At 44.9% G+C, this 13,886-nt stretch overlaps 1 protein-coding gene across 2 annotated transcripts in view; it reads left to right on the plus strand.

Annotated features, from left to right (window-relative positions):
* Window positions 1-13,619, plus strand: part of MKLN1 (muskelin 1) — a 191,490-nt gene extending 177,871 nt beyond the window's left edge. For both annotated transcript variants that reach the window (XM_029073153.1, XM_007671025.2), the window contains exon 18: window positions 3,150-13,619. In XM_029073153.1, the coding sequence (XP_028928986.1) occupies window positions 3,150-3,271 (122 nt within the window). In that variant the 3' untranslated portion in view covers window positions 3,272-13,619. The remainder of the gene's footprint in view (window positions 1-3,149) is intronic.
* The last annotated feature ends 267 nt before the right edge of the window (window positions 13,620-13,886 follow it).

Consider the following 13,886-nt stretch of genomic DNA (forward strand, 5'->3'; position numbering starts at 1 on the left):
CACAGGTTGGAAGTTTCCAGGTTTGAGTGCTAATGTGAAATTCAGCCTTGCAGTAAATTAACTCTAATCCCACTGGTGCCAAGGAGTTCTCCGCTGTGAGCATGTGCTTAGGGTTTGAGAATTTCTGGTAGAAATACATTGGCTAAATGACTTTAAGTCCCCGACCCCCCGGAGCACCCGTTATTCAAATCACACCTTCTGAAACGTCAGGTTTGTTTCTATGTTTGGAATCCCCTCCCACTCTTACATTCCAAATTCTTTCACTGGGGATGAGGCAAGAGACCCATCACCTGGCCTGGGGTCCCTCATTGTCAAGCAAATGGATGGTTGGAGCCCCCTCACGGCCAGAATGAATCCAGCTGCCTCCCTACCAAAACTTCTCTGCAGGAAACTGATTATTATTATTGTTGGTGGTGTTATTTTACTTGTTAAGCACTTACTATGTGCCTAACATTGTTCCAAGTGCTGAGATGGATGCAACTTAATCAGGTCGTAGGGGGTGCCAGTTCCGATGCCCCCCTCCACCCACCCCCCCAAGTCCCACCCTCAGAAATCAGGAAAGGGCTCTGGTAGAGTAGTGGGTCCATCTTGTGCATGTGAAACAGCGTTAGTAAGGTAAAGGGGGGAGAGGAAAAAAAGTGAAATATCTAAGTTGTAAGTTGTAGTGAACTCCAAGGCCAGACACCCTCTCCCCCACCCCTCCCAGAAGGCCCTCTGGCATCCAAACAGTTCAGTCCCGCACAGGTGATTAGCACTGTTAATTAAGTGAAAAGGACAACCAGAAGTTTTATTTACAGTTAGCTTTTGCCTTCTTCTGGTCAACAACCCTGGTCTTCCACTGGTCAAACTGCAGGTTTCAGGCTTTTACTCCCTTCAGAGATGATCCAGTCTCTGTGAGAATAAGCCAATTTTACACAAGCCTCTTCATGGAGATTGAGTAATATTTAGATATTTGTTAGCACCCTACACAATGTTTGTATTGAAAAGTGCTCGATAAGCATCTGGTGTTATCATAGCTTTAGAAAATGAGCTGGTTCAAGGTAAATGAGAGACTCTTCCTTAAGGGAAGTGACAAATTAGGGAAATGTTACAATTGGCCTCCATTCATAACTTTGAAGGCCATCTCTGTTTTAAGAACGGATTAGTGCTAGTATCTACCAGATTTCTAAACTTGCCAGATGAGCAGGGAAAGTCCAAATTCTGTGAGAGAAAGTGGATTTCACCTGTCTCCACCCTTCTCCTGGAAAGTTTGCAGCCCAAACTGCATGTGCAATGCATGAATTTGTAATTTAGGAGCAAGGTGGGTTCTTTTTCTCTTTCAAATTTCAGCTTGTCTTCTGCAGATGAGCACCTTCTTGGTTGGCAAATGTATTGGCACTCTCAATCAAATATTTTTTTATGGTATTCGTTAAGCGTTCACTATGTGCCAAGCACTGTACCAAGCGCTGGGGTAGATGCAAGATCATCAGATTGGGCATAATCTATGTCCCACGTGGGGCTCATGGTGTATTTTCCAAGCGCTTAGTATAGTGCTCTGCACACAGTAAGTGCTCAATAAATACGATTGAATGAATGAATGAGGTAACTGGGGCCCAGAAAAGTGAAGTGATTTACCCGAGGTCACACAGCAGACACTTGCTCTGTGCTGCACTTACTAAGCACTTGGGAGAAAGTACAATACAACAGAGTTGGTAGACACAATCCCTGCCTGCCCTCAAGTGGAAAGCCTGGAAAATTTTTTACAGCAGTTGATGTATTGCCTTGAAAGTAGCTGCTTAGCTTGATCCTTCAGTGAGCCCCAAATCATATTGTTGCTGTACAAATTAAATTCCAGTCTCCCTTCCACTTGATTTCTGCTAAAGTCCTCACCCTGCTGGAGGCACTCTGGCAACATCTTCAGTACTGAATGGGTGACTGTCTCAGGGGGAAGAAAATTTCCTCCAGGCTTCCTCTTACTATACAGCAAGCTAAATTTGCACCTCTCAGTCTAAACAGAGTGGGAAGTTGAAATTACCTTCTCTGCAGGCCACATTTTTGGCTAGTTATTGTAATAGGTCAGTAGTCCTACGAGCCTCTTTTTTTCTGATTTCCCCCAGCCAGAATGATGAACTTTTGGAAAGCATTTGATCACATGGAAATTTTAAGGGATTAATATCCCTTTCCGTATGCCTTCCCAGCTGCAATAGTTATTTTTCAGCATGAGACCATTGTCCCATGACAATGTCCTGTTCTAGCCAATTTCAAAAGATAAAACCGAATGGGCTTAAGATTGGATTCTGAGGCCATCTTACCCGAGCCGAGTGAAAATCGATCCAATTGAAACGCTCTGTTCCGGAGGCTCTGGCGGATACAGTTTATTGGTGGCCTCCTCTCTGCGTCTAATTTAGCTAAATAGCCCTGCTGTGGCTCCGATGCCCATTTCAGAATAGGGGAAATGGAGAGGCCAAGGTAATGGGAAATAATGGCAACTATTTGGAGTCCCACTGGACCAAGGTATGATCCCCGAGGAAAAGAGAACCCCTGTTAGTAGTTCAGACTCCCATTGTGCAGACAAGTTCAATGGAGTAATTTTTAATTTGGCATTTTCCAATTTTGGGGGGTGCCACCTCTTCCTTTCCCCATGCTCAACCTGGATCAATACTAGGACAGTAACATACCTCACACAAACATGCTCACAGGCGAATTTCACCTCAGTGTTTTTTCCTTCAAACCCAAAGAACAACTACCTATCTTATTTTGCCAAGTGTATTTTCATTCACAGCGGTCCCTGGAAGCCCCAGGGCACAGATGGGTGTCTCCTCCTCCCCTACCCACCTCCTCCACGCAGCACCCTTTTCTGTGTGTGTGTGTGTGTTTGTTTTTAATTTCGGCATTGGCTTTCTTACCAGCACCAAGGGAAGAACAAAAGCAGGGGTCAGGAATGGGAGCTGGGGAGGAACTATCAGAGAAAGGAATTTGGGGGATTCTGAGTGAAAGCAACAGGGGAGGAAAGAGATTCAGGAAGGGCATGGAGGGGGGAAATGGTAGTAGAAACAGAATGGGAAGTATCAAATGCCCCCGGGGGGCCAGAGAAGTGCTTGCCATCCATGTTCCCGTAGCATGTTGATTCCTAAACAGATGATTTATGTCTTTGTGTTCCTCCCCAATAGGCTTTTCGGACGTCGATCACACCTACGCACAAAGAACTCAGCTTTTTGATACTTTAGTAAATTTCTTTCCAGACAGCATGACCCCTCCCAAAGGCAATTTGGTTGACCTCATCACACTGTAACTGAAGAGGAATTGGACATGGGAAAGAAGAGTAGGAGTCCGTTTTCAGTATTTTTGTTTTCTATTACGTTGATTGACTGCAGGGCTGCAGTAATACAGGATTCTCCCACGTCTTTGAAGGGATCTTACACCCACAAGTTTTACCCTTGTTTTCTCCTTTGTTTCACCCCACAGTTCTCAACCCACCCACCACCCCTACTGAATTAGGCCAATAAAGTGGAATTGGAATACTTCCAATCTATATATTTATAATAGTCTTCTGACTCTGACTTTTAAGAATTAACGAATGTAAAAAAAAAATCAGGCAGTTGTTTTTTTTATTTTAGGAGGAAAATAATTGTATTTTATGGGCTCACGACAACTGAAGACATTTTTGTGTATTGTTGGGTTTGTTCCCCCCCCCCCCCCCCCCCGGTCTCCCTCTCTCCTTTGCCTTGTAAGCAATTGTCACCTGCTTTATTTTCTGCCTTTATTTGTAACCGTTGTGTAATTCTGCAGGACACCTGCTGTATGTTAGGGTGTGCGTGTGTGTGTGTGTGGACTTGACTTTTGTAGCTACCCTATATACTATGAGAAAGAGCAGAGGGCTCCAATTTCTGGTTCTTTTCTCAGAAAAAGTGAATACAATTGTAGTTCTTTCCAGGCACCTTGTCCAGATTTGTTCAAATCCCTTTCGAATTTACTTACATAAGTCTGTGTGACTGTAAATCCTACTGTCACTCATTGAAAGCCCCAAACTGAGAAGCTAAAGGTAGAATTTGACCTTTCAGGAACATTTTGAAAGAGCCATCAGGAAGGTCCTGCGGAAGTTCATGGGCAGTTCGTGTTCCTTGTGCAGAGGCCCCTCCTGAGTCACTTTGCAAAGCAGAAAGTGACACTGACTTTCCTTCTTGTAAGAGCTAGCAGAGCCAGGTCTTCCACATTTGCTCTACCTCTGTGGCCCTTTTATTTGGGGCCTCCAGGTTTCCCAGAGCCAGACCTGACTCCTTGTCCGTGCGTGGCAGTCCCGGACACCTGCTTCTTAGTGCCGATCCTATGAGGGGTAGTTCTGAGAAGTTCTGTTTGTCTTTGTGCGCCGCACCTCGGCAATCATTCCCTTAAGCCGGACACACCCTTTAAACAGGAAAAAAAGTAAAAATCAACACCGTAGAAATCATTTTCTTTTGAAAAGCACACTGTATGATGTGGGCTTTGTTTTCCAATAAGTTTTTTATTGTTGTTGCATGCCGGGCTTCAGATTTGGTGCCACCCCATCAGGACAGTTTGGTGCAGAAGATCTGCTTGCAGAGTTTTATAATGTGCAGTTTGGACCAGAAATGGGGAGTTTCCTCTCGGCTCTGTACGTAAATGAAGGCTCAGCATGGGGGTGGGGTAAAAAAAAAAACTACCAAAAAACCTGAAAAATACTGAACTCAATCCCACTTCCCTCCATTAAGTTAGCTGCTCCTGGTGGGAAAACTGGGTTTTCAGAGCCCTATGACTCTAGGACTTAGACTTTCAGACCCCTCTTCTCTTTCTCCATAGTAGTTGCATTCAATTCTGTTGGAAAGCAGTAGAAATAGGTTTTCTTATAGAATTAGGAGTAGTGTTTTGGGCTATTTGACTTAACAAATTCCCTAAAGCAATCAGCAGAGGTTTTGTAAATTAAGCAGTTAGATTTACATCTTAGCTTGTGAGCAGATTACATATTTAGATTTTTTTTTTAATTAATGGTAAGATAGGTCATCTGCCAAGTAAGTGTAGTTCATTAAGTACCAAATTGTGTATCTGCAGAATGATCAGCCAGCTCTACAGTGAAGTCAGTGCAATCTACTGAACGACTAGTGCCGTTCTCGATCTTCTCGAGAGATGGCCGTTTGAAACAAGATGTAAACTTCGCCAACCATTTAATTCTGTTGCAACCCACTGGATCTTGTTAGGTTCAAAGAAAAATGTGGAGCCGGGCTTTAAGGTGGCTATATTTTTACCGTGAGCTAGGCTGTTGAGAAAGTTCCTAGTAGAAAGTCATGTTCTGCTTGTTGTGACTCTGTATTCTGGCACTTTAGACTTTTAACCAAATGAAGCTGCAGCCCTCTATTGGTCACGTCTGCAGTGCCATGCCCCGTAGACACTGTATAGCATTGCTTCTGCTTTGTCTCTTTCAGCAAAATTACTCGTCCATAACCTGAACCAACTGATTGTTTTCCCTCAATAGCCACTTCCTACCACTACCCGGGCAGCTCTGGGAAGCATTGGGCTGATTTGTTTCGGGTTTTGTTTTTTTTTTTGGTTTTGTTTTTTTTATTTGAGATAGGTTTTTCCTTTTGTAGTATTGCTTAAGATATTTTATTTGAATGTGGTTGAACCCAAAATGACCATTTGGAGTCCAGCCCCATTAGAGCCTTTTATGGAGAAAGAGACAGATTGGAAATGGGATGGATTTAGGGTGCGTTGTTGGTCGTAATCTCAATGGGAAATGGATGTCTTCATTATTTTCTGTACCCAAGTTTGATTCGCATTGTGCACTTTTTTTAATCTGTCAAAGCTAAGTAACTCTGATTTGGTCCTGGCAGACGTGGGCAGTCAGTGGTTGTATGTATTTCCAATGAATGATACAAGTGACGTAATTTGAATGGAGAACGCAATTAGGCAATTAGGCGCACCGTTTAGATTGTCTAGCATAAATGAGTTACTTGAAATGTCTAATTCTATACCTCTACTCTAGTGCTTCCTGCTTTGGAACACCTGGATCATATCCCACCGTGAATGGAGTGCTTTAAAAGTCCCAAACGTCGACATTGTTGTGCTGTAACCCCTGGTAGATTTGTGGCCTTTCCCATTCCCAATTTCCACATGTACACAAGGCAAGTTAACCTCGCTTCTCTCCCCTGTGGGGTTCTGGTACTCTGAATTGAGGTTGAGCTGCGCATCTGACCCTGCTCCTCTCTTGGTGGGGGAACAGCAATGCACGTGAAGCTCTCATTTTGGCGGAGCCACAGAGACATCGTGTGGCCAGTGTAGTCAATTCAAAGTTGACAACAACTTTGGACAAATTGAAGAGGAAGAGCCTGAATAACATAAGGGGACTGTAGCTTCTGAAGCTAGCTCTCCTTGTTAATCCTGGCAGCCGGTCTTTATTTGAATATTAAACCGGTCACCTTGTAGGGCTCCCTTGTCTGGTTGGCTTGTCTGTCACGTGTCTTCTCTAGCTGATGAAAATGGATGGATAACAGCCTGTTTCTTTTCCAATTAAGGATTAGAAATGTCAATCAATTTCAGAGCACAGCTTGAATAATTTGAACCATTGTCGAGTTGTGTGCATGGGTGGAATAGATAAATAATCTATACAGTAATATGTCCATTTTGAACTGATTGTCATTCCAGAGACTTCCCATCCTAACAATTTTACAGAGCCACCCAGAGATCAAATTCCATTTCAGAGAAGGAACTTCGAAAACACATACAGCCAAAATTAGCATAGAAATAAGCTTGAAACTTTCAGATCACCTTCCATCCAGTAGTTGATCTTGTGGTGAATGTAAGAATGGTGCTTAGCGGGTTGAAAGGCAGTTACTCGAGAGCCTGGTTTTTGACTTAGGAGCTCTAAACCCTCCTGTGTTTACATAGTGATTACATGTTGAATTTTCCCTGTAATTTGTGTATCTCCACATGGCATCTATAGGATAATTGTAGGTCATTTAATCGTATGGTGAATCGAGGCAGTTTACATAAAAGATGAGTGTTGTAAAACAAAAATGTTGTCACCTCTTTAGCCAATTGAATATTTTGTTCCAATGACTCTGGTCCCCAAAGCGTCAATCAGCTCGTCGGTTTTTCTTGACTTCTTGGTTTTACAGGGAGCCAGGGAGGAAGTGGGCATGGAGAGACTTTGTACCAACAACTTGAAAAGATTGTAGTGCCTGCTCCCTTTAGAGCAGTGCACCATTTCTGGCCCTTTCTAACCAATAAAGCCTTTAGTAGGTATCTCTCTTCTCTCTTTCTCTCTCTCCCCGCCCATCCCCTAGTCTTAGCACTAACAGAGATTGATCTTTTTGTTTAGATCAGTTCTGCTTTGGCTTAAACGATCTCCTTGAAGTAAACATAAGTTCCAGGGAAGTTATTTGATTTGTCTGATTTTTGTAGTTTGAAAGATCCCAATGCCTCCATCTTGGCAGTCTTTTAGCAGTTGAAAGTGGTTGCAGCAAGATTCTTTGAAGTGAACAGAAACAGTTGAAAAGGGTCTGTGAATTTGACCAAATGAAATTATTCTAACTGTGTTTGAATTTCATATCACGGCCAGTGTTTATCTCTCTCAGGCTGTTGATTGAACTGTAAGAGTTTTCTGTCTCAACTGTCTCTTAAGGGGATAGGATTGAGGGAAGTCTCTTGGTGCTGTACTTGTCAAAATTCGATTTTAAGATCTAAGCGACTTTGGAAACTGAAGATTGTTTCCCTTTGTTTCTGATTGGTTCTTCCATCTCCGTGAAGATTTGTGGAGGATTTTCCCATAAATCCTGGCCTGATGCTAAGAAAATAATGAAAACTCCTTACATTTTCCTTTTTACGCAGACAGAGCAGGAAAGATGCTATATAAGATTTAGGGCCCATTTATACTGGTTTGGGCAATTGTATTTTGCTTTAAGAAACGAATATTGGGTAAGTCTAAGTACAGGATCTGCTTTAGTCCACTCTAAAGGTTAAAACACAGGCATAGAATTCTGGTCAGGTGTATTTTTGCCATCTCCCTACCATATTCTCAGCACCTTTTCTCCTGACCCTGCTAATAGGTGAGTATTAAGAGTACCTGGAAGTATTGTTCCTTACTAGTCTTCCTGCATTTCAGAGCAGCTACAAGAGGAAATGGATTTTCTGTGACTCAGGAATTTGCTGCTTTTTATTTCCCGACAACTCTGAAATCGATAATATTTTTAGTCAGTTGTATTTTTAAAGATCCGGGTGAGGCTACTTTTGCTTATTAAAGTAGAAGGATGCTGGGAATTTTGTTATAAATCTGATTAAGCAGAGGCCATTCCCAATGAGATCAGAGCACAGTGAGAACCATATGAAATGCCCCAAGCTCACTCAGGTGCTCTCTCTCCCAGAAAACAATCCTTAGGTGCCAATTTTCAGAACTTAAAATTAAAGCTCAGATTCTGAATAAGAGCTTAATGCAGAAATTTCTAAGATGCCCAAGTACTAGAATATAAAACATTCCCCTTCATTGAAAATAAAATACATTGCAGTTTCTTCCCAGTTTTGCTCAATTTGAGTGACAAAATTTAACTATATAATCAAAATCATTTTTCTGTTCCCGGTTCAACAGATTTGACGGGGAAATATGGGGTCCGGGGAAATGGGCCAATTCTGCATGAAGGGAAAAAAGGTAAATTTCCTTTTGAAATAATCCCTCCCATCAGATTGAGATGGGCCATTACAGACTGGGAGGGATACTTATAATCTCCCTGGAGGCCTTTCTCTAGCCAGCCCTTTGGAGTTTAGGGTTCATCTGGGGGAGGTGGCAAGAGACAGCTGTCCCTGTGACAAGTATGTGAAAAACACCATGTGGTCTGAACCCAAGAACAGGAGCCAAGAAATCCAGACTCTAATCCTGTCTCTGCCATATTCACCCACATCCACTGCTTGATGCCTACCGTTTTCTTGCCTTTATATGGGATTGGTGATTTGTCTTCTCATAAGGAAGAAATCATGGTGAGGCATCCTTTGAGGGGGTTAAAGTCTGGCAGAAGAGTTTGAAAGCATTAGCATCAATTTAACGGCAAGGAAGTCCAGCGCTCACCTTCTCCTTGTTGGTTCCAGTGTTTCGTGGAAAGCAGGTTACTGGTGACCCGGGCTCAGGACCTCATCATTTTGCGGAGCCCTTTGTGAGGAGTTAGATGTGAACGTGCTGGCCTGTTGTATGTAACCATGGGATTTTTCTGCTGTCCACTTGGTTTAGACCCCTCTGGCAGTTTGCTCTGAGCCATCTGGGTTGTAATCGCTTGTGGCAGTCTGTGCTGTCTGCCTCGTTAACACCAGCTTGAGGATATTGCCGTTCTTCAGTTCTGTTCCTTGCTTCCTTAGCGCCAAACTAATTGGCAAAGGAGACAGACCGAGAGACCTGATTAACATGGGTGCTCATGTGGCCAGTGCCAAGCTTCATTTTCATGTGTTGTTTGATAACTCCCAAGAAAGTCCATGTCTAAAAGGCAGCCTACAGTCAGTCTACATTTTCTGGCCCTTCTGTTCTTTTTTTGTCTTAATGCCATCATTTCTTGACCTAGAGGGATGGTATAGTCCTCATTTCAAAATAAAAGAGTGTATTTAGCCCTCAAAACCCTGGTCCCTCCACTGCTTTTTCTCCTGCAGCAGAACAGATGGATTGGGGTCGGCCACATTACAACGGGGAAGGCTGGGAACCCCTGCCACATCTGATAAACATTGTGAACTTTGGGAGCACGCTTCATTCGTTCAGGAAATGCCTCTGCCTCCCTCAAGCTTCTCTTCTAGCCCAATCAAAGACTTCGAAGAGCTACACCAATTCCCCTTCAGGAGGGTATCATTATTTTACAATGCCACGATGTACCAGGCCAAAACAGCTGGCCGGTCGGCCACTCCCATACTTAGCCTGTGGTCTGTTCACTTTCTTGTTGCTCTGTTGATCCGTTTATTTTGAGGGGGAAGTAAGGGGTGTGTGACCGAGTCTAGGTTCCCTAGTTTTTGTTTTAAAAGCATTAAAGCATTTTAAAGCATTGTTTAGCAGGTGACATCTGGGCTCTTGCATTCTAGAAACTCAGCGGGAAGTTGTCATCTGTGGGTGTGTGGAGTGGCTAAAAAGTTATTATAGATAGTTATTTTATAGATCAGTTATGAGCATGTTGACTGGCCCAGGGGAAGGGCCATGCAGTCTGGAACTTTAGATAATAAACAGGTGAAATTGCACAAGCAGCATCTCGTGGCCACCATTGATAATGCCAAGACTTGCCAAATTGAGTAGTGGTCTCTGTCTAGACAGTAAGATGGGCATTGTCATCAAGAGGTTCTGGTTGTTGTCCCTTGGAGTGTTGTAGGTTTTCTTTGAGAGGTGGGGAGGTTCCCCTGCTGGACTCCCTCTTTTCGGTCAGATGGGTTCTGCATAAAGTTGAAACAGTCTTCTTGTCAGTGGTGATGATAACATGTTTCTGGCCCAGTGTCCCCTGACCAGTAGATTCACCCCTTGAGGCATTCCTTGAGCCAGGCTCCTGGTTTCAGGTACCAGTGAGATGCCATCAACAATTGGAAAGTCTCCCTGTTTTTAAGGGAAAGACTTGGATTTGGAGACTTTTAAACGCACAGTATTTTTCTCTCATGTGGAGTACCCAGCTCGCAGCCTCTGGATAAACTTATGATAAACCTGTCCTCTGCTGGCTGCAAGTGTTTGTCCAGTTAGATTAGAGTGGAGCTCTTTAGGGGTGGAAGAGGGTGATTTTTAAAAACTTAATGGTGGGAGCTATCTCACTGTGTCACCTTGTCTTGATATCCCTCCCCGGTGTCACAAGCCTACTCAGAAAGCAGAGTATAGTACAGCACTGAGGGCCTCAGCGCAGGAAGCCGGAGAAGGAAAGCAGGGGGTGGACACCGTGCATCCTAGTCTGGATTCTTGGCTTTGACAGAGGCATAACTTGGGCACAATATTAGGAGCAGAGAGGCCAATTCTGGTCTTCCCCCTTCTCCATGGAGCCTTGTTAGAGCTTCTAATGCTTTCAAATGGTTATAGATCCCCTGGATACAGGAGGAAAGGAGAATCTGACCCAATCAGAAAGATGCCGCTATAGCCAGAGGCATCCTGTCTCCAACGTCAACTTTGTATCTCTGTCATCATCTTCCCGCAGCAGGAGAGACCTGCCATTTCTGGGAGGTGTGCAGGGCTTGAAAGACAGTTGCTGTCTGGGTGGGGGCCCTCCACCTCCTCACCCTTTAGAAAACACAGGCTGCTTTATTGACTCTCCAGCAGTTCCCTCCACCCCATCTCCTAGTGCAGCTAAAAATTCGAATTAACTGGGCCAGCTCGAAACTAGTGGTGTCATAGAACTGTTCTTCCTCAAGTTCATGTGTCTAACCTGTATACTTCTAAGCATCGGCTGTTCCCATCTAAAGGAGGATTTTGCGGTCATTTCACTCACTACAGTCCTGGATTCCAGGTAGCACTCACATCCTGGACACCAAAATCCCCAGGGAGCTGCCAGGTTGGGATGACCTAACGTGAATAATTCTATTTCCTGGGCACCGTCGGAAGCCTCGAAGCCACAGGTTAGGCCTTGCTGATGGAATCTTTGCAGCATCAGACTCCAGGCTGTCCAGAAGGTGCAGGTGGTGATAGCCAAAGGTTGAGTTAAAAAGCTTTTGGTCACCAGCTTCCTTGCCGGGACATTTCTGGGTAACTGGGTGCTTCATCACCTCCTGCTGTGTCCCCACCCCAGCCAATCCTTCAGCTGAGGCATTGGGATGGTGCTGAACAGGATTTACCATGCAACTGATCAGTTCCCGGGAATGTCGAGTCCTTGAGCCCAGTTGTGAGTCTTCTGGGTGTGTGGCCCTGGGCACAGGCAGCCCTCGGTGATTTCCACCTCCCCGTGTGCCGTCGCATTCTCAGAGCTCCCCAAAAGTGCCGGCCGATCCCAGCCTGACACAGAGATTTTAGGGAGTGGCCCAGCTGCCTTCGGTGAGGCTACTTCTCCAGTCCTTCTCTGCCTTGGTTCCCATCACTCTAGTTCTGGAGGCCTTTGGTTTTCTCCAGGTTTGGGGAGCCAGGGCGACACACCTCTGACATTTCTCTCCTCCCTAGCATTAGTGAGGCCTTCCAGGGGGAACTTTTCCGGGCCTCTCTGCAGCTGATGGAGTCAAGACCAGCAAGAGTACCACATAGGGCCTTTGGGGAAGCAGTCCGGTTCCAGGGAACAGGGCAAGGAGCCCAGCCACGGAGGGAAGCTTCAAAATAAAGCCTGCAGCCTCTGTTTAAAATCTCTGAGATGTCCAAATGCCTCCCCCTGCATCCTATTCCATTGGGTCTGAAGGCTTGCGAGAGCTGCTGTGCTCTTTCCTTAGCTTGGGCTTTCAAGGCCAATCCACCAACTCCTCGGGGCCCTGTCCCCTCCTTATTCCTGGCCCCATCCCTAGAGATTACCCAATGCTCTAGCGTCCTCCCTGCCCAACTCTGGATTTTTAGAAGGCACCCAGTCTCCCGCTTAATTGGTGGCTGCTGGTTGGGTGGCATTTGAGCCGTCGATCTCCACTCTAATTTTTATAGGGGAGGCGAGCGGGGCCAGTGATTCCAAGATCATGGAAATGGTTCATCGTGTCTGGAGGGTGTGGATGGTATGGTGCCCCCAAGTAGCAAGCTTTCATCTCTTCTGTGATTTCCAGACACGAAGTACACTGCTCTACCATTGTCGCTGGTGTCGGGAAAGAGATCATACCCAGGGCCTCTTCATCAATCTTCCTGAATCAGTCCTTGCCACACAAGACAGGAATGAATTCTGTGCCGTGGTGCTACGCTGCTGCTCAAACCACTACCACTCTTCTTGATAACTTTCCTCTCTCCTCCCCCGTCCTCCTCCTCCTCCTCCCTCCCCAACCTCAAATTTTTTGCCTTCTGCAACTGTACTAGCCTTTGGTGCTTTGGGTCTTGGGCCTTCAGAGCCCCCAGCACTACTGAACATCGGAGTGCAAGTGGGATTTTCTAAACTGCTAGGAATCTAGTTTTCACAAGGTTAGGTGTAGAAGCTTGGCATTTAGGGAGAGGCGAGCTACACGATAGACCCAAAACACTCATGTCGGTAGAAGTCAGCACTGCTCTCTCCGTTTCAGACATTCATGCTGATGACTGAAAAATCTTCTGGGATTGAGGATGATGGGGAAAGGGGAGACCCGAAAACCCCACATCCTTGTTGTATCTCCTGCGGGAATGACTCCCTGAGGATGGCATAAAGGGCATTGCCCTGACCCTCTCTCTCCCTGCCACTGACCTATGGGATACCAGCCAGGAGCTCTTGAGCGTCGTGGACAGTGGCCGGGTTTATGGGGAGAGTGTGGGGAGATGTAGGGTGCTGAGTCCTCTTCTGGTCTGTACAGTCCGTGCTGCGATGTCCCCCTCAGCTGTTCTGAGTCTCCCTTTTCTCCGGCCTGAGTGGAATGTTAATTCAGATTTTTTTTTTCCTGAGCACAAATTATTTTCTGATCCCAGGTTTGGTAAATATGTAAGCACTACTCTGTGAATAAACGAATGGGTGATATGACGAGCAATTACCAATGTAGAATTATGTTGTATGTAATGTATATATGGAGAAAGAATGTATTTTGTTCATTTTTTCTTAATAAAAAGTTATATATGGGAATTGCAAAGTGCGCCTGGATTCATTGGAGCCGTGTTTTTGTTTGGCATTTAAAATTTGGGGTACATTTTGTATATTTTGCTTATTATAGAATTTGGCAAGATGTTCATGTTCGGTCATGAGGAAGAGGGGTTGGTGGTTCCTGTGGAAGCAGAGTTTTTCTAAGTGAGATGGAGGGGCCTGCTGACCTTTGAACCCAACCTATTGGCAGTGAAGGGCTAACCTGGGCTCTAATTCCAATCTGCCACTGTTGGGTAGGTAGTTTCTTGG

This window comes from Ornithorhynchus anatinus, chromosome 10, assembly GCF_004115215.2.
Source record: "Ornithorhynchus anatinus isolate Pmale09 chromosome 10, mOrnAna1.pri.v4, whole genome shotgun sequence".
NCBI classification, from domain to species: domain Eukaryota; kingdom Metazoa; phylum Chordata; class Mammalia; order Monotremata; family Ornithorhynchidae; genus Ornithorhynchus; species Ornithorhynchus anatinus.